Raw genomic sequence first — 26,495 nt, 5'->3', positions numbered from 1 at the left:
CCCAAGGCAGATTGAGCCACATATTTCAAAGGTATCCCACCTAGGCTGAAGTGCAGTAAATTATGGAGGCCTCCAATAATAAATAAAAAAATAATCAATTGTTTCTTCAGGGCTTCCTAGTTAATCTTTTCTGAGTAATCACATAAAAATATATGACTTTTATAAATGTAATCCGAAGTTCTCACATGCTCATGATGCCTGAAACAAAAGTTTCAGCTCCCCTGAAAATGTTGACAAACTCGCAACCCAATAAAGAGATAATAAAGAGATATCAAAGAATCATTAATGTCCATGTTTTTTCCAGTTTCAGAGTATGCAGGCTTTTGTATCACATTACATTTTCAGTCATACTCCTCTGGAAACCCCAGTAGCTCAAATGCTACGCTCTGAAAAAAATGAGACATTTCAAACATGCTCACAAATGTGTTGGTCTGTTTACTTTGTTTTTTGTTCAAGCCATTTTTTAAAACACTCCCAGTATTCAGTTTAGATTTTGAGAAGAAGCACTGGACGGACCTTGACTTACATGCTTCATAAGACTACAATTTCAGTTGTTTGAAGGTTCTTGTTTTCACTTTGTTAAGCAACCTTAAAAGCAAAGCCAGTGTACTTTTCCATTTTTCAATGTTTCCATTTTGTGCAAAAGAACCTCAGCATCTATTGAAACAATCAGAAGAACAATTCAAATACTGAGGATTGGCATGACTTTTAAATCTTTTCAAAGTGAACCTTTTGCTTTTCTTTCGTGATGTATGTACAGATTAAATCTTGGAGTCCCAGTTATTGAAACACACCTGCAATTCTACTTCTGCCAGTAATTCACTTGGTGAAACTAAAACTACTTAAATAATCAAAGGAGCATGTAAACTGCCAAATGAGTGGCAATCTATGGAGCTGGGGAGGAGGGCGGGGGGGGAAGTAAGTATTAAGCAGAATGGATAGGAAAGGATAGAATCCCTAACAGCTATTCCCAGCACTCAGCCTGACATCAGATGATTTTGGGCAACAATCACAAGCATCTAAAGCCACTAAAATCATTGACAAATCTCGTGTAACACAGTTTTGGAGACACCAAAAAATGTACATTGAGGGCTTATTTTGCCACAACTGCATTATCTGTAAAATAGCAATGATGACATAGACAGCTGGGGCAGGGAGAAAAGGAGCTGAAGGGGACATCTGAAAATTAGGGGATGGTAGAAATTCTTTCAAAAGAAAAAAGCTTTGAGAAACAAAGACTATTTTCTATTATTGCTGCTAACCTTGAAAAATCCATTTGCATTGACAGGGTGGGAGAATGTGTACGGCTTTGACATGACCTGTATTAGGGATGTTGCCATGAAGGAGCCCTTGGTGGACATAGTAGATCCAAAGCAAGTGGTGACCAACGCCTGCTTAATAAAGGTTTGGTAATTCTGAATGCACCTAATTATGAGTGTTTACATCTAACTGGCTCTTTTGGGACCTGCTGCTTATGTTTTGCTACTATCTCTGCATGCTTTGAACCAGCTGCAGAAGCCGTCATTGCAGAATGCTGTGACACTAAGAAGGAAAATTGTGCGATTTTGAATTAGTCAGTTCTTGTATGTTTCACATGCTCAGTACTGTCACATGACCTGAGCATGAACATTGGTACCTTGATTTCTTATGAAATTCCCAAAAGTAAGATGCTCCTTGGATCTCTACTCATCTGGTTACATCTGCAGGCTCTAACTCAATATTTTTGCAAGTTTCACATGTGCAAATACTGGATAAAGAGAAACATGGTATACTTACATATGAATTTGAATTGCCCTGCCTTTTTTTAAATAGAGGTTGGAAATTACTGATTGAATGCTGCTGAAGAGAAGGGATAAATCATTCTGTTTGCAGTAAGAAAGTCTAAATCATCATTTCTGAATTGATGATGAAATAAATCATTAACTCCAGAACATCTGATCAGAATTGGAACTCAATTTATTTCTCTAACTTCCTAATTCTTAGCCTTATATAGAATGTTACTGTTATCTCTCAGCCCCAACATCTGCATCCAGAGGTTAACTGGCACCCTGCTCTACATGAGACAGAAAGGTCACTAATCCCTGTTCACAAAATCATGTTAACAATGAAGGAACTGCCTGCAGGAACACTTGAAAGCTTTAAAATTCCCTTCACGTGAAGGAATCCTCCTCATGTGGGACAACTGTCGTGAGCAAGGCTGTCAGCATCAATGGCAGTGGTAGTACCAGATCCATGAATCTTAAGAGCTCACTTATCCCAAAGAGTCAGTTCTAACTTTTCCCTTTCACTTCTTGCCAGTAACAAACACAGCATTAAATCTTCCCATATGCAAAAGGGAGGGCCATGCCTCCAGTCTGCAAAACCTTTACTGAAAGCAGCAAAAAGGAACAGAAGCAGAAACTCTTGATGAGTACGTATGCATGCACAGTCCATCTGCACTGAGGGGAACACAAGATGGCTGTGCCTGAAAACAGCCTCAACCAGAGCAATTTAGAATTGCAGCACACACAAAAGAAACAGCTATTTAGACTCTATGAAATATGTCCAGAGAGAAAGAGATCAGGGAGCAAAATGGGTTGGCTGTTCTGGAATAAAAAGCTGCACACCCTTAATTGAAGTGCAAATCCAATGCTTTATTTAGAAGGTCTTTGAAAGTAATTTGGTTTAAGATGACAGACAACAATTTTCAAAGTGTTTCTATTCATGTTTTATATTTAGTTTTGACATCTTTTGTCCATAAACTGAATAGTGCTGTACCATGTAGAGGCACCATGAGAGCAAAGCAGGTAATAAGTACACAAGCACAAACCAGCCTCCATTTCGGAATCAGTCACGAATCTCACAAACTGTTCACTAAGCAAAGAGAAAATTGTCAATGAAAAGCATGAAGGAGGGAGGTTTATGTTCAAGACAGCAATATGCAAGAAGGAAAAACAGACTTTGTAGCTATGTATTTTTAAATTTAATTTACTTTTGCACATGGTTTATTTATATAAAATGCATTTCTTTCATCCTGAAAATATTTGTGAATTCAGAGAATAATATTAGCCTAAGAAAACATTTGAGAATAAACAAAGCCATAATGTTTAATTATTCAAATATTTTATTACAGCACTTTTGAATAGCACAGCTTGTTCATATTAGATTCACAGATGGATTTTTAGGGTTGTATTCAACCCAAAGTCAGCTAATTTAGGGTGCCTACCAGATGAGTCTGGGTTCTCTCTACATTAGTCAGTGGATGTACCAGTCACTAGATACATTCCTCAGAGACCAGTCAGAGTCTTGTGCTTCTGCAGTTATTTCAATTCCCAATTTAGATGCTCTGAATGGATCTACAAAATCAGCAAAATAAGACATCAACTGTGCATGCTGTGTAGCCATGGCACTTATCTGACATGCTGGAGACTTGAGTAAAATTTCATCTTTTTTTACTCCTCAGAAACTGGATGTGACCCAAGTCCTGAATGCTTTAAGGAACTTTAGGCACTAGGCCACATGCACTAGGGGTGCATGCAGGGAGTGCAGCATCTTCTCTGCTATAGGAGCCATTCTTTTTGGTGTGATCTCTTAAATAAATCTGAGGGGCACAGGAATTGTCCTGCCAAATGGGAGTCCTCTGTTTAACTTCCATACCAAATCAGCCAGGGAGACTAGCGAGGACAAAACATCTTCAAACCAGCAGAATTGATAAGAGAACACAGGAATAAGTGTACAGGTGTCCTGCTGAGGGTCTACTGCTTTCAGTAACACTGACAAAAAAAATGGAAAAGTTTGTTTCTTACTAAGTAAAACAGTTGTTTTCTTCTCTGATCCAAAAACAAACAAACAAACAAACAAAAACCTTGAAAGAACTCCACCAAACCTAGACATTCACTGAGATTTCCATGTTTATCTTATTTCCATGCTCACAAAATCCTAGCTGAATAACCTGACTGTCTGGAAAGGAGATCAGAAAAGAGGTGCCATGGCACTCTAGAAGCAACCTTAACTCCAATTTGTATCATTTGTCTCCTGTATAGTTACCTGTAATAAGTGTTGCCATTTTATATAAGAATGTGCAGTTGCCAGAGTAAAATTCAAAGATATCACCAAAACCAGACTTGACCATGCTCAGAATTGTATTAATTAATAAAAAAGCCCCCACTTCTGTCTCCTACCTTGCATTGTAAAAAACCTATGTTTCTGACCTTATAAAAAGGACTGCAAACATGACCAACAGTTTCTTCAGGACATCTGTTCAATATTTTTGAGAAATTTCTACTGACTTCTCTACTGAAAATACATCCTAGTGCTTTTGATTCCACTTTACCCTGCACAGCCAACACAGCTCAGAGAGAGGGAGCTAGTTCCCTTTTATGTGCCTCACCACTAGACTAGACTTAAGTCCCAGTTTCCCCACAGTCACTAAAAAGACCAAAAACTACAGAAGTCTGCACCTATCCCCCACCAGTCCAGTTTAGCTTGGCAAAGCAGATTTTGTAGGCTGCTACGGAACTCTGCCAGGAGACCTCAGAAGTTCTTATTCCTACCATGCTTTTTTTTCTTACCCTCTTCTGAGGGGGAAAAACCAAAAACATTTTAAGGTTTTCACAGCTTTAAATGACCAATTATATGCATAGGTCACTGGTAAACACTAGTGCCTCAGGGTGCCATTGCAATGCAGTAGAATAATTTTCATTATGGCCAAGCTTGCTAAAATCATCTCCCTGTGAGTTTTCCAAGTCTCAGAAACACATATTTGATCCATGAAAAGACCTCAGTAACTAAAATATGGCTGCATCTTTCTATGTCTCTTTTTGCAGTCTTAGATTACAGAAGGCAATTTCTACAAGAGCCCTCTAATGCGCCCTAAAAGAAGCTAAAAGAGCCCTCTAACGGGCACTCTCAACTCTGTTCTCCATTTTTGCAGTGCAAGTCTTAAGAAATGCTGGTGAGGTCAGAGACACAATTCCTGACTTCAGCTGGTAGAGTAGAGAAAATCTGGATTTCTGCCTACAAAAATTCTGTTTCCCTGCATGCATGAGCAATAAGGGTACCACAGCAATGAGAATGAGCAATGAAGATACCGGAAAGTGCATGGGAAACATTTCCCACAGCATTAGAATAGTACTTCAGACTTACCATCCTCCCCATCATCACTACAACTTTTGGAAACAGCCCAGATAAAAGCAGTACCTAGCTGGGAAAATCAGATCCATCTGAAAAACACAGTTTAAGCCTCGAACAGTGCGATTTAAATATTGATGGAAATGAGCAATCCTGAAGACTACATTGTCGCTTCCAACTGCTGCAGTCAAGCCACAGAATGATTGACATAATTTGCTTCTGTCACGTTCAAGAGAAAGATCCCTGTGCTCACTGTTTGGAATCAGGTACCTGACACAGGACTAGAAAGCATCACCATCAAAAAGCAGACCCTTCTCGTGCCTCAAATGTTTTGACTGCTTGACACAGTCAAATCACTTTCCTTTCCAGAGATGCAAAAAGAAATAAGTTTATTTTTATTAAAAACCGAACTTCCCATGCTGACAGTCTGTGATGATGAAAGGTCATTTAACTGGACCTATATCTCCATTTCAACATCTACCTGTATTTATCAGAGCACCTTTTTACCCTGGTTTGCCCCAGCTCCTACAGCTGCCATTCCCAAGAACACAAGTCTTCAGTGAGTGTCCTCTCTGTCAGCTTAGTCAGATAACTGGATCATTTGCTCATTATTTGATATATTAGAATATACCTCTGATTTCTTACAGTGTTAAAAGGCTGCCAGTCATCTTTGTGTCTGATCATTAAACGAGCTACTAAAGTATCTCATTTAATACATACCTGAGAGTCACAGACATCTGCATGTAAATGTCATTTCTTTCTCCTCAAAACAGGAAGTAGATATTTATACAGTGAAGACTGAAGAACTGGAATTTACTTCTGCATTTTGCCTCCAAATTCAGCGCAATGATTACATTCATGCCTTGGTCACCTATTTTAATATTGAATTTACAAAATGCCACAAGAAGATGGGATTTTCTACAGGTAATCTGTATTTCTTTTAATTTTAATTTCATTTCTGTTGCTATCAGTCTCTCAGTGCTGATGGTTAGATGGTACAGGAAGGTTTAATGTACCACCACATTTGAATTTCAGTGATAAAAACTATTTTAATTTGGGGAGAGGTGAGCAGGATGGGGAAAGGATAACTTCTTATAGGAATTCTGTGGAAACAGAGGCAGAGTTTCACAATGGCTATCAAGCTTAGAGCTCAGCAGGAATTATGACCTGTGAATTTATGTCCCTCACCAGTTATATCTAAATCCTGTGTCAAGTTTCTCAGATTAGAGAGAGAATTATTGGCTCAGAGAGAGATAGCAGCTCTGCATCCTAATTTTCCCCAGATCCGAAACTCAACAAAGCTCTTGCTTGCCCCGGAGTCTAGAACAAAACTCCCGTTTTTTTCCAAGCTATAACAACACACATACTGATTATGTGAGTCGTATCTAACAACCCAGATTCGAAAATCTAACTTGCCTTGGTGACCAGATATTTGAAAGAATAACTCCGTTCCCTTAAGGCATCATTTACCAGACTGAATAAACCAAAAGAGTCTTGCAATAAATGCAAAAACCTCACCCTGTAGGACAGCCTGCTGTGTGGACAGGAGGGTGAAGTGTTTCTCTGCCTCTGCTCAGTTTATCATGATAAGGTAGGTGCAGAAGAATTGCTCCATAAAAAGGTTGTTTGGCCATCTACTGCTGAGGGTCACCACTGTCTAGAAGACTGGTAAAGATTCTCACCTGGTGTGTGTTGGCAAAGCTGCAGTGAATTCAGTAAAATACACCAGTTTGTAGGACATGTCAAAATGCCAGTTCACTGATATGTATTATATAAATTATGAATAAGTGTGTAATTTGGGGTGGACTTGGAGACCTGTGCCTGCATTACACACACCCCCACTCTGTTCATGGAGCACAAGCTTACAGACATGTCAGGCTTTCCTGGGGAGCATGGCTCTGCACAGGGGCATGTGCACAACTACGCGTTTGTGTACAAGGCAGCAGTTGTGATTTAGACTGTAAATTCAGTCTCGTTTTGGTCTAACATGTTTTCAGTTAGAAATTTTATGCAGCTGTGTCCAAATAGTAAACAGTCTGGATCTGAACTCCTACAAGATGATATCTCATTTAACAATTGATATTAACAGTCATTAAAAATGTCTGGACACACAGACAACAGAAATTACCTGTCTAAGAAGATAACTATTTGCCAGCACAGTTTTTGAAAAAAGTTGGTTTATATCAGTCTTCTGATTCTAGAATTTTAGAAAACAGTTAAAAATTCCTGTCCTAATAGTTTTTTTAAAAGCATTAGCATTTCCCCAGTCACAAAAAATTCTCAAAGCCAAGTAATTTTTTGAAACATTGATGTAGAAATTAAATAAGATCATTGTTTTATTAAACAGTGTTAATAATGATACAATACAGTGACCTCATGTGACTGGGGGATACAAATAGAAAAAAAAAAAATTATCAGAGGCTTTTTTTGCCAGGTTAGGAAGTCTTTGAGTTCTTACAGCTGTTCTTAGGTTCCTAGATGCTCTTTACTGCAAGAATGGTAGGAACAAGAAGTGACCAATACCAGTTCACTTGGCACTGCTCAAAGATTGGAATTTAAATCAGAAATAGAACCAAAGAAGTAAATTAAAAGCCTGAAATAGCAAAGGGTCATCAAAGTGATTCTGCCAAGCAAGATTAGAAATTAATTTAGACCAGTTTCCATCTCTGGCAAATTGCCCAAAATGCCTTTTAATAGTCCCAAAAGAGATCAAGGTGCAAGTGCCCTTTCATCCACTCTGTTCTCCTGAAAACTATAAAATTTGCTGGTTTGGGATCACTAGTCAAATGTTTCATCTGAAACTTTGTGAATAATAATTTTTGATGAACCTTTCCTTCATGCTTTTGTATCATTGTTTTTCCAACTAATTTAGACTTCTGAAAGTCAAAGCACTTAGTAAAGATTTTCCCAATTTGAACACGTGTGGGTTGAAAGAAAAGCATAAAAATGTGCCTATCTTTCCCTGCAACCCCTTTTGTGGAATCCTTCTTGCTGGGTGTGATTCACAGCTGACATATTCCAGTAAAAATTAGAAGACAACCCACAGACAGCCAATAGAATTGTGTTGTAAAATACATTTGGTAATATAGTACAAAAAGCATTCTGTGGAAAAAAAAGGATTTTTCCCAATTGTTTCCAAGTCATAATTTGATTTGCAAAGCATTCAAGAAATTTCAATAAGTGATACCCATATATATATATATATATGTATATTTTAGCACCTGATGCTCCTTATACTCACTGGAAGCAAACTGTCTTCTACTTGGAGGACTATTTAACTGTGAGACGAGGGGAAGAAATCTATGGGACTATATCCATGAAACCAAATGCAAAAAATGTGGTAAGTCAGCATCCCTGATCCTAATTCTACCTCTACTGACCATCAACTATGATCAGCAATTAAGAAAATGCATAAGAGTAAAACATTGAGAGTGTTAAAGGCATTCATGTTTATTGGTAAGATCTCCAGTCACAGGTTCACCAAAGCTGATGACAGCAATGATAAAGCAGTGCTAATGTTAAAGAAGTCAGCCTGCAAGCAGGCTAGCATGGGAAGGGAGAAAGGATTCAAGTACATCACTGAGTCAGCTGCCCTCTGCAATCAGCTTGACTCACATTTTGTGATACAAGCAGGCAAGGGGTTTTTCATACTGTCACTGAAATCAGTGGAAGATCCCTTCTGCCAACACAGCATGATCAAGAGTAAGTACTTCAGTTCCACATCTATGGGATATCACTGAGTGATTTGCCACACAGTGCCCAAGGACAGTGCAATGGGAAATTAAGTAGCACATTTCAGAGGAATGCTTGTATAAACTCACTGATCGGATGTACTTGAACTCACTAACTGAGTGAAAGCGTTGTTTAAAAATTATGCCATTCCATAGAAAATACAGATGCTTTATTTAAGACTAAAGCTATAGCATGATGGATATCACACTACCATGACTGCTGAAAACTTCCTCAGTGTCTCTGATATGGGCTGAATCCCTCTAGTGCTTCATTTAACTGGTAGGGAGACTGTGACACACAGTCTGATAGACAACCTAGGGCTGAATGGAACAAGACATGAGAATTATGGCTTCTGGGAGAAAAAGTGGACTATTTTCTGCCAAAAACCTTGAGCAGCGTCTCTTCATTTTCTATTACAGTAAACAGCAGTTAAAATAACCTGGTTATCCATTTATACAGTTGTAATTGTTGAAAAACTGCATTTTTTAACTGCAACAAATCTTAACATTTCATTGTCCTCCTTTTTACATTGCTTTTCCATTTTTATACCAAATGCAGATTGGATGTGGTAGGGAGAAATTAATACAAAATAAGCTTGGCTTTAAAACAAACACATTCACCTCTGAAGCTACTTGCTGCAAGAGGAAAATAATCTGATTCCCCACCCTTATGTTGTCCTAGGGGGACTGTAATGTTTTCTTTTGGGTTAAATGTATCAATTTTCATTGTGGGGAAAAATGAATAAAATATGTCAAATTTGTTTGCATAGAAGTAAGTACCGGAATGCAGATTTAGGTGCTAAAATTAATGTGCTCTTGATGGTTGTTGTAACACAGAGAGGCCACCTTGGTTTAAAAGGATTTGTTAATGCTTTGCTCTTCTGAAACATGAAGTTTTTCAAAAGCTTGCATAGACACAGCTTCCTTCTGTAGAACTGTGTAGTGCCTCTTCTCTAAAAATGTGTCATTATAAGATAAAAAATGACTGAGGGCTTCTGTACAATGGGAATTTTACTAGATCTATCCTGGAACAACCCCTAGTGAGAAAGCCCTTTAGCCTAAATTAAGAAAATCTCAATGGGGGATACCCTTCAAAAGTTTCCATAGGATACGTATGATAGCAGCATGTCAGAAGCTTCCTGAACCAGGAAGTAACCAAGACATTAAATCCACCTCAGGAAGGGTATAGAAATATGACCTAAGCACAGATTGTATGGTGAATGCTATTACACATCTTACAGCCTGTTTTCTCAGTGCTAGCACCATTTAAAAACAGAAGTTAGAAACCACCGCAGGAATCTCTTGAATCTGCTGATCTTTTCAACCCAAGCAATGCTAACTGAATTAATACACTAAACTTACGGTCTTACTTACATGTTGCATTTAAATCTTTTTACAGCGTGACCTGGATTTCACAGTAGACTTGGATTTTAAAGGACAGCTATGTGAAATGTCAGTATCTAATGACTACAAAATGCGTTAGCAAGAAACCTTTCAGAGAGATGAGAAGGAGAATTTTATCAAGTCTTGAACTGCTGAGCTTCAAGCTAGGAACAACTGTTCACAAGATTATTATATTAAATACTAGAATGTTTACTCTGATGGAGGGTGGTAACCTGATCTTTCTTGCAGATAGTACAGGGGGCTGGGATCCCACTGTGAATGTACAGTATACAGAACTGTAGCTTTTGTTAAACATAGGAAAAAAAAATAAGCGACAGTCTTGAGTGTTCTGGTTAACTTTAGGATGGCAGAAGATGCATATACAAATTGTATTACTTACTGTGAATTTCTGGTTCTTCCAAGCTTTGCATGTTAAAGATGATTAGGGCAGTTTTCTCACTATGAAAGACTACTACAGCACATTACTGTGATAGTATTACTGGACTTATATTCAATATAAATGAATATATATATTGTACATGAGGAAAAAAAAAAGTCATTTCATAATAGAAATTTGTTTTGTGATTATTTAATTCTCATTATGCAGTTATGGAAAGATAATGATGTTACCTCTGGCACTACTCTAGGCAGTGATGTATTCCATTAACTGTCCAATGTTATAGCTTTGGTAAATATTCCATGCAAAGTGTAGATAAGAGCTGGGCATTTACAGGAAGTTCAACAATTATATTTTTGAATGTCCTCTGAAAATGCAGACCATTAGTTTTGAAATTCACCTTCTCAACTGGATGTCTGTCAGAGCTTAAAAAACATTAGCTTTTTATCCTTGAAAATATTCTGTTGTGAGTTTTTATAGCTGGATTTTGCATGAGACTTTCAGAAATCAGACACCTAGTATTTAAATGTGATGAATGCAAAGTCTCTGAAATGGTGGATAATTCATGCTTCTTGGCCATGCCATATTTCAGTTCTTTGCAAAATTCTTAATACAAAATAATTTTAAAAAAATAGGAATTAGTGTTACCTTTTGGTGATGTTTTAGATAAGTTTTAAATTGCAAATACTATTCTCAAGAGTGCAGTAATTTGCAGGAGCAAGTTAATGTCTTTAAAAAGAAATGTCGATGGCTTCTGATATTACTAAGATGTCTGTAGCTTTCCCATCCCCTTGAGTCCCTTGTTTTTCGTACAAAATCTCCTGCTTATTGTTAAAATATTAAGTGCTTATAATTCCTCATATGTATGTATCAGGTCTTTTTACTATATGAATGTGGGCCATTTAATCACATGTAATTCATCAACAACTGCATCACCAGTCCTATCTGCACATTTTCCAGTCCGTCTGGCATTAGGCATTAAATCATGTTCTATCTTGTACTTGATAAGATTGACTAGTTTTTTGCCTAAAAATATTTTTAATCACCTGCAAATAAAGCATACTTGAAGATGTATTTTGCCAGTATTTGTCAACTTCTCACTTTTTAGAAACCTATTTCTATTGATTTTCCGTCCACAGTGCCTCCATTTTCTTATGGTCTACAGAATATGGTCTAGGGATTCTATTGAATGGTATTTATGTAGAGTGAAATTAAACTGTAATTCAGCAGTAAAATATACTGTTTGCATTTAAGTTGATCACTGTTGTTTTAAAGCTTCTTTCATATTTTTGGATTGAGGATGAATAACTTTCCTTACAAAATTGAGTTTATCTGTCAAATATCGCTATCATTTTCAGGGAATGAGTTAAACTACTCTTTCAGTAATAGACTGGGAAAAAACCTTCTACAAGTCCCTTTCTAGTAACACTTCTGTAATTCTAGGAATTTAAGGTAAGGAAAACTACCAGAGTTTTTCTCAGGCCCTCCATATATAAAAAATCTACTCAAACAATGTTTTCATCTTCTTTTGCCACTAATCACTGAGATGACTGAAAGAGGAAAGACTCTTACTTTGTTTGCCTAAATTATACTTTGAAAGTATTTTAAACCATTCACTTCTCTAGCCCACTACATGAATCTTTAATAACTTGAATATTAAAAGAATAACAAAGAAGGCGGGGAAAAAATCTCTTACCTTTAAAAAAAAAAAAAATATATATATATATATATATATATTCCCAAGGGTCTTTACTGAGAATATGTCATTTATGCCTGACAGAAAGCACTGGTCAAGATGCAGCAAAAAACCCCCACTTGATCAGAACAGCTCATTAACCAATTTGAGAAGTATTTAAGAACTGCTGTACATTGATTGCCCTTTCTGCCTCATCTTTCAACTGCTGATAGCCAAGTGTTGGTCTCTCTTCCACACTGGTCACCTTGCCTTAGTACTTGAAGTACCCATTCACTTCAGTGTTGCAGGATTACATCCTGACTGATGTTGTTAATGGTACATTTCTGAGGTGGTCACCACACCTCAGGCATATTCCATCCTGGAAAATTAGCTTGTGCTCTTCTTCACATGAAAAAAAATATAGTGTATTTCTCCATCACAGAAAGAACTGAGAGTACCTACCAGAGTGCTGAGTGTCTTCAAATCACAGTGATCAAAAAGCAAATCCATGCTTGCAAGGCCATTAAAGCTGTTACCTACCAACGAGGTTTTGAAACCACCAGTGAGTTCAGCACATAGGAATAGTTAGGTCAGCATTAGTGAAACAGGTATGCAAAGACCTTGCAGGTCAGGTGCAATCAGCTGCAAGGCTTTCCTCAGCCACCCAAGTCCAGGTAGCTACCACAGAGTCTGAGCCTCCTTTTCTCAAGCCTTGAATAAAAAGGTTTCTCGTGGACTCCAGGACTGAACCAAAGCCACAGATTTTCAAAGCTTTGCATTAAAATATAATGACAAAATGACTGCTGAAACAGACACGTGTTTAAAACATTTAATTCCTTTCCCACAAATGGGAAAAAAAGATCATGAGCTGAGGACAGAGCATGAGAAAGGCAGAAATATAGTATTTATACAAAAGACTGTCCCTGATGAGTAACACAGCACTGGAGAAGAGAGAAAGCAGGTCGCTTCTGCCTTGACTCTGATCTTAAGGGAAAAGTATTAAAACTCCTCCCAGGGATTTTTCTGTCACTTGAAACAAAAAGGAGCATCCAAAAAAGGCTCCATGCTGAGCATGCCTCCAAACAGCACAGTGGGCAGTTCACACTTGCAGTGCTTGGCAGGATTAAGGAAGCAGTCCCTAGCGTTAGGGGGGCCACTCTGTATTCCCAAGGTTCTCTAAAGATCAGCATAGTATGACTCTATTCTCATAAGAACTTAGTCCCAGAACCAATTAGCCCTTGCCAGATGTCATTAGTTTCAGGTTTGGGTTTTGCAGGGGTTGTTCTGGGGACCTTTCTATGTACAGAATTTGGGGTTTACAGCCTCTTAATACTGTCTTAGACTTCTAATAAGAGTAGAAACTGTCAAAAATGTGAACAAGAATATTACCCAAGATGATAATATTAACCCAGTAACAACCAAGATGTGTTTTCACCACAGTGCTAATTTGAAGGGCCTTCTCAGAGATCATTTCTAATAGGATTTGGTTTAAATTTAATATTAATTCAGAAATTAATTTAACACATACAGATTTGATTACAGATAACTTTATTCACTTAGAAGGTAAGTTTATAGAGGATACATGGTATTCTATGTATATTATGAAGACTAAATCCCTGCTTTAGGAAGATTAGAAAGTACAGGGCTGACCTGCTGGAAAGCAGCTCTTCAGAGAAGGACCTGGGGATGCTGGTGGACAGCGAGCTGTCCATGAGCCAGAGGTGTGTCCTTGAGGCCAAGAAGGCAAATGGTATCCTGGGGTGCCTTAGGAAGAAAATTGTCAACAGGTTAAAGGAGATGATCCTGCCCTTCCACTCAGTCCTGGTGAGGCGAATCTGGAGTGCAGTGTCCTGTTCTGGGCTTCAGAGCCCAAGAGAGATATGGAGCTCCTGGAGTGTGTCCAGCAGAGGGAAATGAGGATGTTTGGGGGACTGGAGCATCTCTCTTAGGAGGAAAGGCTGAGGGAGCTGGGCCTGTTCAGCCTCAGGAAGAGAAGACTGAGAGTGGACCTTATCAATGTCTTAAGGGAGAGTGCCAAGAGAATGAGTCCAGACTCTTCTCAGTGGTGTCAATCAATAGGACAAAGGGCAGAAACTGATGCACAGGAAGTTCCACATGAGCCTGTCACTTGGTTTGTTCAGCCTAGAGGAGACTGAAGGGAGACCTCATTGTAGTCTCTAGCATCCTCACAAGGAGAAGAAGAGGGAAAAGTAGTGACCTTTGCGTCCTTGAAGCCAGTGGCAGGACTCAAGGAAACACCATAAAGCTGAGTCCGGGGAGGTTTAGGTTGGATATCAGGAAAAGGTTTTTCACTCAGAGGGAGGGTGAGCACTGGAACAGGCTCTCCAGGGAAATGGTTGCAGCACCAAGCCTGACAGACTTCATGAAGTGTTTGGACAACACTCTCAGGAAAATGGTGTGATTCTTGGGGCTGCGCTGAGCAGGGGCAAGAGTTGGACTCAATGATCCTTATGGGTCCCTTCTACTTCAGGATATTCTATGATTCCATGAGGAAGAACTTTACTGTGTGGTGACCAAACACTGAAACAGATTGGCCAGAGAGGTTCTGGAATCTCCTTCCCTGGAAATATTAAAAAAATCACTTGGAAACGAATTCTAACTAATGGATTCTAAAGAACCCTGCTTGGCTGAGAGTTAGACTTCATGACCTCCAGTGGTCCTTTCTAAACCTACCTGTTCAGAGATTCTTTGCTTTCCATGAACTAAGATTCCCCAGACTCTCTGGGAAGCTGTTCCAGTGTTATGATATCCCTGTCTCACAGGGACACTCAAAGTTCAACTGGAATTTCTCTTGTTTTAACCTAGGACTGTTGGTGCTTGTAATTTACTATTTTCCCCCAAGAAAAGCCTGGCTCTCTTTTTACTGTAACTCCCCATTAGGTACTGTGAGATACAATTAGTTTCCACTTTAGTCCCCTCAGGGTAACTCCCCTCAGGGCAACTCCCCTCTTCCCTACACAACCCATGACTGCATCCTAGCCTTTCGTATGAATTATACTTGCTATCCACCAGTAATCCCTCCTCCATTTTTCCTCCTAACAGTCTATGTTGCTGCTGTTACACAGTGCTTAACAAATGCATCAAAGGGTTTTGCAACAAATGTAATCCCAAGGAACACTATTTAAAAGAGAACTTTTGTTTTCTTACTGTGTTGGTTGCATTTTATTAGCAATTTCCACTAGCTTATAAGGTCTAAGTTTATGCTAATGTGTGCACCTGCCTAGTTGGAATATGAAACCAGGTGATTTGTTTTTCAATGGGCATGAAGCATTCACAGACTAGTTCCAACTTGAAAGTGGGAGGTTTTTCACCTTTTTTTGAAGCATTTCTTTTCAACATTTCTGAGGTCGTCTCAGATCTTAATCTGCTAAGCACACAAGTACATGGGAGTCATGTAGAAGACAAATCTTCTACATGAAGATGTAGATTAGATGATGTAGTTTAGATGTAGTTTAGATGATGGCATCTAAACTTCCTAGAAATTAAGTGTAAATTAACAGCACCTACAAATCTTTTCAAAAAGCAAGAAAGAAACCAGATGCTTCAGATCCGATAAAACAATATGTTTAGAGTAAAGAGAACATGAATCATCAGCTAGAGATTTCCCAGAAAACTGGTATTTCTGCACAGTATGATGACTGGGGTGAGCCAGGGCAGTAGTACGCCTACAGGGAACAAGAGTGTTCCCTGAATATAGCTGCTGCTTCTGGGGATAGGCACAGAAAAGGTAAAAAGATGTGTTCTACACAGTTGAGACAGAGAAAGAAGCAGACTACTGTTCACAGATGACTGCTAAAGCAGACCACCTGTCTCTTAGACCAAAAAAAAAATTATTCTAGAGTCCAGATACAACTGACAGGAAAGAAAAAGATTTTTATGATCTCCAAATTTTTGTAATCTCTGCTGTTCTCTTTGCATGTCTTTCAGGCTCTACAAGTACCAATACAATTTCCCTGACTCCTTTTCTCTTTTCTTTACATGTTTGATATTTTTTCATTTTTAAGTGGAAACAAGCAATGGAGATTAGTGATGATACAAACAACATGAAGATAGTATTTTTTGAGAAATCTTGGGGAGATACTATAGTATGAACTATATGAACATATAGACTATGAAACAAAAAGAAACCATGTTAGCTTTGAGATAACAACTGCAACACGAAATCAGTCTTACTTCCTCAAACAACACGCAGGTTTGGCCTACAATCCAAGTCATTCCTCTGAATCATCAAGTGTGGTCTTTTAGAAGTGCAGCAATCAGCAAGATCAAGCCTGAGCTGACCCCTGAATCTTCACGTGGAGAACAGAACATCCTCTTTTGCAGCTCGGTTCTGTGCTTTTGTGTCCAGCACTTTCCCATTCACGCAAATGAACCATCAGCACTTCCAGTACAACACAGCCCTAGAACCAGAAATGGACCCCTGTATTAAGGTCACAACAGAATTCAATCACAAATCACACATGCCCTAGCATTTTGATGCAGAAATATGAAATGGCAGCCCAGAAAGGCGTGTGTAACTCATTAACAGTAACTTGCAATGCTGATCAGTTAGCAGAAGCACTTTATCACCATAGTGGCATAATTCTCACATTTAATGGCATGACAAATCAATGTCATTAGCTAATGAGATATGATTGAAGCAAATATAATTGCTATTATCACCACCAAGGGAGTATTTCAGAAAAAAAAAGCTCATTGTTTTGCTTGCTTTCCTATGGGGTGAGTGTAGATAGCAAGAAACCTAAGTGCTGTGTGAAGCTGAAGCAGCAGCATGTGATGGATAACCTTTGTATGCCAAGTAGCCAACAGAAAACACATGATGACAATACATTTTGAGCTATGAATCGAGGGTATGGAAGAAGCAGAATTTGAAAAGTGAAGGTATGCTTTACCAGTAAAGATGTGGAATAACTGAGAAAAGAACTTAAGAAAATAATTGGAAAACATTCAGAAGACTGTTAAATTGTCAGAAGACTAGTAAATTGTCCTGACACAACCTGCTAACAAAAGTAGTGAAGACATTAAGGCCTAACATTTTCTGGGAGGAATTTCCATTTGAATTCTATTGCTAAATGATACCATTAAGTAGGAATTCTGTTAAGCAGCAGGATGTCTACTCTCCATCTGGGCAAATTCCTAGACCCTTGCAACCTAATGTTCATGGATTCAAATGCAGAATTCACTTCTACTTGCCAGAATATTGTTACTGTGTTATGTTCTTCCCATTCTTTTTCCTTCAACAGTACTGGCATAACATGCTGTTTCATTTCCTTCATCTTGAGAAGTTTCTAGCTTGTACTTCAGTGATGTATAGGATTCCCTTTCTAGATTCTGCTTATAAACCAAAACCAGACCTTTATCAAACATTTGTAATAAGCTGTCCTCATCTCTTGCTTGCCTGTGTGTCACGTGTCCTTTTTACTACAGTCCATTCATGTAAATGCCCAAGACAGTGAGGATAAATGCAGCTGGCCAGGAGATACTGCCAGTCCTACAAGACTTTGACTTTACAGACAGCTAGAATTCTAGGAGACAGAAAGCACCACTGTGATTTACCAATCTCTTGGAAACATCCAACCCCACTGCTGAAGCAAGACAAGCTGGAACAGGTTACCTATGACCATTTACAGTTAGGTTTGGAGTATCTTCAAGGATGGGTACTCCACAACTTCTCTGGAAAACTATTCCAGTGTTTGAGCACTTCCACAGGAAAAAAAAAAAAAAAAAAGAGATAATTTCTTGTGTTCAGATGGAATTTCATGTGTTTTAATTTGTGCATGTAGCCTCTTCTACAGACACTGGGTATTCCAGAGAAGAGTCTGGCTCCCTTCTCTTCATTCCCAAAGTCCATCAAGTATTTGCATTTACTGATAAGATCCCTCTTGAGCTTTCTCTTCTTTAAGCCCCCTGGGCCCAGTCTTTTAGCTGGTTTTCAGAGCAGTTTCTTGTCCAATTATCTGACACTTTCTCATCTTGTCAATGAGCATGTTATGGGAGAGTGTCAAAAGCCTTACTAAAGCTGAGTTAAACAACATCCATGAATCTCCCCTCATCCATCAAGCTGGACACCTCATTGTGGAAACTATCAGGCTCATTTATGCACAATTTCCCCATTGTAATTCCATGCTGATTATTCCTGATCACCGTCTTGTCCTTTGTGTATTTCAGAATGGTTTCCAGGTTTCCTAGCTGTCCATCACTTTCCCAGGAATTGTGGTAAGGCTTATTGCTGTCTGGACCTTTCTTCTTGCCCTTCTGGAAGACAGGATGGACATTTGTTTTCTTAGAGATGTCTTGCACCACAGAGCACTTTAATAACACCCTTAAATGCTCTGTTGCAGATGTTGTGGTGGTCTTAAATTAACTGCTAGGCTTTAATGTTGGTATACAAAGCAGACATGCAAAATGGTGTGCTTAAATAAAATGCTATTTGTTTGGGGTTTTTTCCATCAGTTCCACCAAAATGTAGGTTGTAAGGAAACCTTGGTGGTTTCTAGTCCAAGAAGAAATTTCCTCAAAGCTATGTCAAATCACTGTGGCTTTTTGTAAAACCTGTTCTGAGAACTTCCAAGGACAGGGACTTCATAAGTTATCAGCAAATTGGATACAAATCCCCTTCACAATAAAACATGCCTAGCTTATTTAGCATTACATTTTGAAACTTGCCAGCAGTTAATTTTTAATCGTTTGATAGATGTCTGTAATTGTGACTTCACTTTCTTGACCAACAGCACCCTACAGAAATCTAAGTATACTGTGTTTGCACAGCTGCATTGTCTGCACAGCAATGACAGAAAGGTACATTTAGCTACTGTTCTACACAAGAATCATGTCAACAAGGAACAAATATTAAACAAAAATTCCACTATTTAATCATCTGAACAGCACTCAATTGCTGTGCAACATTCCCTGCATGGGACAAGCCACAAGCAAGGGCTTCACACATCTTAGGTGAATTTAGTAATTCCTTGCACAACCTCCCCTGGGGCTTCTAATGACACGAATTATTTCAGTGTAGAAGGTGACTCTACAGAGGGTTACAAATAAAAATGCCTATTACATACCTGTAGAAAGTTTCACACCTGTCATTCATCTTTCTGACAGAAATGTCATTTAATGCAAATCAGTTTCTCTGTCAGAACAATACTTTTAAAAGTCCTGTCACTGAGAAGCTGCATTAGTGATTTATGCCTCATTTCAGAGGGATGAGCAACAGCCTTATTACAGCTTCATAATATAAATCCATACAATACGGGGTTTCTATGACAACTGATGAGCCTTAATAGCCTAGATTCAAAGGACCTTGTTCAAAACTGTCAAGTAGTGCAGTTCAATGCAGTTCAGTCATTTGCACCTGTAAGAACTGGGAGAAGGCCATGCAAAAACAGAACTGTTCACTCAGGCTCTCAGGGGAGGCATCTGAGTTTTGCAGCTGAGAGCCTTCCTTACCTCAGAGCCATGTACTGCTAGTCCTGAGGCTTTTCAGCCTCCAGCAGTGGTATCCAAACTGGGTTTTGGCTGCAGAAACACTGAGCTCCTGAGGCTGCCTGAGAAATATGGTTCACATCCAGTTCAATTTATTAATATTTAAAGATGAGGTTACAAAGAGGTAAGACAATTAAACACCTTCTTGGTGCTGAAAATGGGTTGCCCACCCCTCTAGACTTCTTTTCTCAAAAGTGTGATTCTAGCTGTGTTTTCCACCCATATCCTCCCACTAACTGTGTTATTTGTCAGATTTTGCTGGGCTAGTTCAGCTCAGTAACACAGGAGAGAATTCTGTCTTTTTCTTATTTTCTCTATTATTTTTTTCCCCTTGAGATTCTGCCAAGACCTTAAATGGCTTGTTGCAGGGTTCTAACAACTTACAAAAGGTAAAATGGAGGAGTAATGATTGGTAGCAATGGAGAGTTGCAAACCTACCTAGTACTCTATCCCCTGAAAACAACAGCACCTGAGCTTTAACAGCAGCTATACAGTCACAGTAATATTCACATTCATAGACTTCATTTGCTCTGAAAAGATAAGATTTAGGTGTAGTGCTGCAGCAGCACTGAATCCTGCAAATAGGCAGACTGATGTTCCGAAGCTGATAATACTCACTTTGCAACAAGGTCATAAAGGAGACAGCAAAAAAAAAAAAAAAGATTAAGCTGGATACAGTGACACAAGACCTAAAAAAGCACATTATCTGTGCTCTGAGCAAAAGAACACATATCTCACAATGTGAGGCAAAGATGGCACAAGACAAAACACGAGGCACAACACAGTATGTCATAGAGGGATGGTAGCTGTGGCTGCTGCTCTTGCCTTCTGCAAGTCCAGCCAAAACCTGAGCTGAGTAGGTACTGCAAAGATGCAGATGCATACACAACACACTAATGTCATCAGCCACACAAAACACAGCAGGATCTTCACCATTCATTACCCATACACACACAAACAGCAGCTCAGGTAATGGGAGTGCTTGAGTAAGATTCAGATGTGTTACTCGAATGCCTCGGTTCCACAGGATTCCCTACTCCCTTCCTCTTCAACCCATGAAAACCAGACATTTCCTCTGAGTGAGAAAGTTCCTCTGAATCTGGATTTTTCTTGTAATGATTGTCGTGCTCAGGAGAAACGTGGCAGAAAAGGCACTGACAACTGCAGAAGCTGAACACAGATGTCCAGAATAGCTGGACTTGTTTGAAACACTTCCCTCTTCAGTGTTTGAAAGGAAATAAGCAATGCCTATCTGACTAATCCAATGTCCTTCAACTTCTAGTACATTTGGAAGGATTCAGTGTCACTGCATACAATATTTCAGATTAGTAATAGAAATAAACTTTTATACTTGCCCTGTAAACTTAACCTACTGGGTTGGTTTTTTTCCCTTGAGAAGTCTATTTTCATCAGACAATAACCAGGTGCCTTTTACTAGCTTCACATTAAAGGAACTTCAGTTATTTGATGTGTAAACAGGCCAAAGTGCCCAACTCCATCTTTTTCCAGAAGTGTATGTGAGTGCTATTGCAATTCCTGTAATTTCAATAATCAAAAAGACCCATTATTTCAACAGCTGTGGATGAATTCAGGAAGTTGCCACTGATGAGCTCTATGAGCATGTTTCTGCTTTCTAAAACAAGCTTCCACTTGTGCAGATGATAAAGTGGATTTTTTCCGAAATGATCTCACGTGGTAGAAAATTCTGCCAATATACGGCTGTTGCAAATAAAAATGGTCCCAAGTCGGGAAATTTTACTTGAGTTAATTTACTACCAAAGTACACAAATCTTTTATCAATGATTGACGTTCTGGGGAAAGAAAAAGAGTGTAAATCATTAGACAAATGTATTCATGTACATTTTTTCTCTCCTCTGCTCCTGAGTTTCAGCTTCCATTTTTTTCACTATGGGGTCAACTCTGTCTGTCAGAAGTTGTCCAGGGAGCCAACAGACAGCACAGAAGTTGTGGGGCTGTGTGTAATGCCTTCTGCCACCCCAAGTAATATGGTTTCAGCCATTAAATCCCAATGCTTCTAGTTGTTCTGGGCTTAGGGATGCCAGCTGTCCTGTTCCTCATTTGTCCCTGGTCCAGCATGGGGTGTGACCACTGACTACAGCTCTTTCAGAGGCAAACTTGCTTCTGTGTGGTCTGTTCCTCACATATTCCTTGTGTGTGGAGCATTCCCATTTCAACAGCTGCAGATTACTCTTTAAATCTGGTATGTCAGGAGGTGCTGTACCCTTCTCTCAGGGAGGTTATACTGTGCAATGATTTTTTTCCACTGTTGCTCCATTCACATCTGGCCAGGCTGGAACCTGTTTTGATAGGCATACAGTAATTCATGGACATCCAGTTCCAAAGGGTTAGGAGCACTGTTATATCCATGCAAATGGACTCTGTATTGCGCATATCCAAAGATCTGTCAGTACTGAGTTCCTGACCAGGCAGAGAAAAATTTCTCCCAATGGAGAATTGAAATGGAAAAATTGAAAAATGGAAAAAAAAAAGAAAAAAAGAAAAAAAAAAAAAAAAAAGAAAGGGGAAGGAAGCTTCACTGCTAAGCCAGTATTAGCTTTCTGAAGAGCTGAGAAAAATATTGCCAGTAGGTATGCAGCCCTGGTGGAGAGTCAGAAGACAGCAGCCCAGCAACACAGTTATCATCAAGGAACATGGGAACCTGAGAATTCCCACACCAGTTTGATGGCCCAATGGACAGCAGAATCTGTCTGGGAGTAGAGGTTTGTAGTGTGTTATTCAAACCTGTCTTCAGTGAGCATGAATCCAGCAGTAACTGCTGTTTGTTCAGGTGTGCCAACAGGTGAGTAAGCCCTGGCCTGAGGTGTAGATAACCAAACAGACCATGAGAAACCCTGGACATGACACAAGCAACTCTGAACACTGCAAATATTAAGACACCAATAGTAAGTGTGAGAAGCTGAAAGTTGTTACAGACAGCAGGGTGAGCAGAGTCTGGACTTCCCAAGTGGAAAAGGGGGAGTTACACAGTAACTTCACAATTAATTGGAGCAGAATACTTGGGATTCTTTCAGGAGTGGAAACTTGTAAGGCCAGCAGCACCGCAGTAACTATATCAATAACAGCATGTAAAGTCAAGGTGACTTAGGAAATGGTAGAAGAAATAGGTATGTGGGTACAGATGTAGAAAACCTGGGACTAATAGGGAAAAGGCAACTAGGGACAAGTTATTTCTTCAGGACATGAAGGACAGAGAAAGGGAGGGGTCAGGGTAGATGGAAGAAGAAAAAGCATGGAAAAAAATCAAGAGATGGTAGAATAAAAGGGACGACTTGTATGCAGGCAAGCTGCTGGTCAGAATTTATCTGAATGAGCCTTGTGCCCCATAGCTTCAGGTCATCCAGTCTTTTCTTTAAACATTATTTTCTGCTTGATCCTGGGGAGAAGTGTAAGCCAGAGTGGGAGAAAGAGAGCACTGCAAGTCTTATGAGTTGTGTACATGCACATTTTCATCAGCGAGCTTCAGTCTTGATCTGTTGGAAAGGAAGAGAAGGATTAGGTTATCTGTGTTCATATTTATAGGATTGCTTCTTGTGTATATGTGGATGACAAGCAGTGAAGACACCAATCTCTGTGTTGTCTGTGTGGCTGATGACATTGGTGCTGCGTGTGTATCTGCACCTTTGCAATGTGTACTCAGCTTGGGATTTGGCTGGACTTTGAAAAAGGGTCAGCAGCAGCCACAGCTATCAATCTGAAATGGAAGACATTGCCTGGGTCCTAGACTGCACCAGATTTGTCTGTAGAAGAAGAAATCCCCCTCATCCCAGGATTCAGCTGCTTCTTAGCATTGTCTGTTCTCAAATTGTGTACATCCTGCTGGCAGCATCTCAGACACCCAAGTAAAAATGACCCCTTGGGATTCACAGAAAGATAACCTGCCTGTCACTGTCCTTCAAAATCAAGATGAACTTCAGGGAAAAACAAATTAAGGATCTGAATTTGGGAGTCTGTGGGGCTAGAATCATGGGGAGTAAAGCTGAAATTAAGGGTTCAAACTATCTTCCTGGAGCTGACAGAGGCTGAAGGAAATATTGCTGGTTCCAATATTGATGGGGGAACAGATCACTCAAAGCCAATTAGCAGAGCCAATATTTAAACTGGTGACACTTCTTTCCTAGTTGAAATTAGGATAAAGCATTGGTTTTGTTGATGTTTACATTAATGGTTTGTATTAGTTCAGCTCCAGCCAGGACTGAACACAGATGGTTCAATTCTAAAATTTCCATGATAGATAACATGCCACAATCAATAAGGTCAACTCTCCATAACCAGTAATGGACTTCAAGAAGTAATCCTGGAAAGTGAACAAAAAGCCTCTTGATTTTCAGTAATGGATGCTCATTTTGCTCCTTTCATGTTTTAGAGCTTCTTAGGCACCTCACTGAAGGCAAGGGGAGTTTTTTTCATTTGGATGAGCAGATTCTCAGGAATCAACAAGGGAAAAAGCTCTTAATAATCAGCTTATCCTGGGCTGCTTGGTTCATCCATCATTCCTGATAGAAGTAAGCCCCTGGTTATTCTGCCTAATAGGGAAGGGGTCACATTTGGATCCCAACTCACAGGAAAGGGTACTTGAGTGCTGGTATGAATACAGAAACTGCGGTAGAGGAAAGTCTAAAAACCCCTATTGTGCAGTTCTTGGAACTAGATAAACACCTTTGATCAGACTGAAATCCCAAGAGCATAATTAATTACTGACAAAGTTTTTACCCAAAACTAAAGTTACTTATTGAGTTAGCGCTTAACATTCATCTTTAGTTCCAAATTGATTCATTAGTTAAACGAAAAATAACTTTTTTAAAACATTTAAAAAATGGATTAAAAACATAATGTCTGTAACAGTTTTATATAGTGAAATTTACTGTCCTGTGTGATATTTTAATGATATAAATTATGTCATGGGTTCCACTTTCCCAACAAGCTCACCATTGTAAATACTTGTTCTTGAATGCTTACCACAATAGCTGGATGCAATAAAGACGTATCCCACCAGGAATAATTGTTGATCATGTGGTGGCTGGGTGACGCACTATCAAGTTTCTTATTTCCATTTATATTCCACAAAAGCTTCAAAAGATAATTGACATTTGCGTTTCTTATGATCCAGGGTGGGCCATGATTTTCTAAAACGCATCCCCATGGGTAAACTGTGTCTCAGTGCTATCAGGCCCTGGAGGAATGTTTTGTGGCAGCTGCTTTTGAAAAATCAGTCATGTGTTTAGCTAAATGAGGAGGATTTTTTTCTTAGCATTGCTAAAAGAGCAATATCTCACTGGATTTTGGTGAGATTTTTCACTCATTAAATGCTGGTAAGTTTTTCAAAATCTTCCTCAAAATAAGATCCGGTGTTTCTGAAAATTCTACCTCCAAAATATTCTATGATACTTTCTGTGACAGCCTTTTGAAGACAAAGAGCTGTTCAGTCAGCCTTAACATGTTTTGAGCTACAAACAACAATACCTATGTCAATTTTTGAAAAACTATAAAGACCTCAGCACAAAATCAGGATCTAAAAGTCTGAACAAAAATGAAATAAGTCATATTCACAGGATGGGTCATTCATACCAGTAAGAATTTACTTCATATTCCAAATAGTTTTCTTCCCATAAAATTATTTCTTCTTATTAATAATGTGACAGCTTCTACAAGCCTGATGACAAAGCAGGATTCAGTGGTATTAGGCATCAAACAGAATAAGAGACTGTTACTGCCCCAAATACACTGTCAATTAACTGAAGATAATATTTATAAAAGCAAGATCAGATCATAAAAAGATTTTAACTTCCACTTACACCTACACTCAGAACACAGCAGAAGAAATATTTGGAAGATAAAAGCAAATCTGATAGTTCCAGGTAGTGTCGTATAAATGTATGACTTGTAAACACGCCTCAGCCTTTTATTGCCTCATACAGCATGACTTTTTTTTTGTATCAGATTGAAGTTCAATGGTTTTCTCTTTCACTTTATCTTCATGTTCTTTTAAAATCCTGGGGCAAAGAAAGAATACTTGTGAGAAAAAAAAGTCAATAAAACCCACAAGAGAGCAAACAAAAAAAAACATTTTCCCAAGAATATAAAAATGTCCAGAGATTTTACAAAAGATGATACCATTTTGTGAACTAACAAACAAACAAAAAAGTACAATTATGGTGACCCCATAACACAACTGCCTTCGTTCATTTAGTTAGAAAAAATTAGTGCTGATTGTTAACATTTTTTGCATGTTACAGAGACTCAAAACAGTGACTTTCATCTCTTACTTTTAAGGCTGGAACAAAACTAAAACAAATCTGTCTGCCTAGTCATTCATCAATTACTGACACTTTCACAAAATTTCACTGATTTCAGCGACAATACTAGAGATTTTCCAACTCATTACCAGTGTCTTCACCTCTGTAAGTAGTTCAGCAGGGCCATATTTTCCTGTACCTTTACCTCTAGCCTTTATATAACTTCAAAAATCCACTTCTTCCTGTCTCCTAGCCCCCAGGAAGAATTTGAGCAGTAATGATCAGAGAGAAGAAAGAAGCATATCCAATGTCTTGCTGCAAGGAGTCAACAGTATCCATTTTCAAATATATTTCTCCAAACCTTCAGGAAATTCTTGCAAGAATTATCACAACAGCCAAGGCCCTCAGCTTTCTTAGCA

At 38.9% G+C, this 26,495-nt stretch overlaps 2 protein-coding genes across 3 annotated transcripts in view; one reads left to right on the top strand and one right to left on the bottom strand.

Moving 5' to 3' along the window:
* The window catches only part of PRMT8 (protein arginine methyltransferase 8), a 55,963-nt gene extending 45,640 nt beyond the window's left edge, over window positions 1-10,323 (top strand). Inside the window, exons 9-12 of the mRNA XM_058865234.1 lie at window positions 1,289-1,404; window positions 5,883-6,033; window positions 8,328-8,449; window positions 10,240-10,323. Coding sequence (XP_058721217.1) covers window positions 1,289-1,404; window positions 5,883-6,033; window positions 8,328-8,449; window positions 10,240-10,323 — 473 coding nt within the window. The remainder of the gene's footprint in view (window positions 1-1,288; window positions 1,405-5,882; window positions 6,034-8,327; window positions 8,450-10,239) is intronic.
* A 14,516-nt stretch (window positions 10,324-24,839) lies between these two features.
* CRACR2A (calcium release activated channel regulator 2A) overlaps window positions 24,840-26,495 on the bottom strand; it is a 53,158-nt gene continuing 51,502 nt past the window's right edge. Inside the window, exons 18-19 of one of the 2 annotated variants that reach the window (XR_009280741.1) lie at window positions 25,636-25,833; window positions 24,840-25,035 (exon numbers count right to left, since the gene is read on the bottom strand). Coding sequence is in view for 1 of the 2 variants with exons in the window: in XM_058865061.1 (XP_058721044.1) it covers window positions 25,743-25,833 (91 nt within the window). In the remaining variant the exon portion in view is untranslated. Of the gene's footprint in view, window positions 25,834-26,495 lie in introns of both variants that reach the window. The other variant, XM_058865061.1, reaches the window with a different exon arrangement.

Source organism: Poecile atricapillus, chromosome 1 (assembly GCF_030490865.1).
Source record: "Poecile atricapillus isolate bPoeAtr1 chromosome 1, bPoeAtr1.hap1, whole genome shotgun sequence".
NCBI lineage: Eukaryota > Metazoa > Chordata > Aves > Passeriformes > Paridae > Poecile > Poecile atricapillus.
This window is presented reverse-complemented; position numbering and strand designations above follow the sequence as displayed.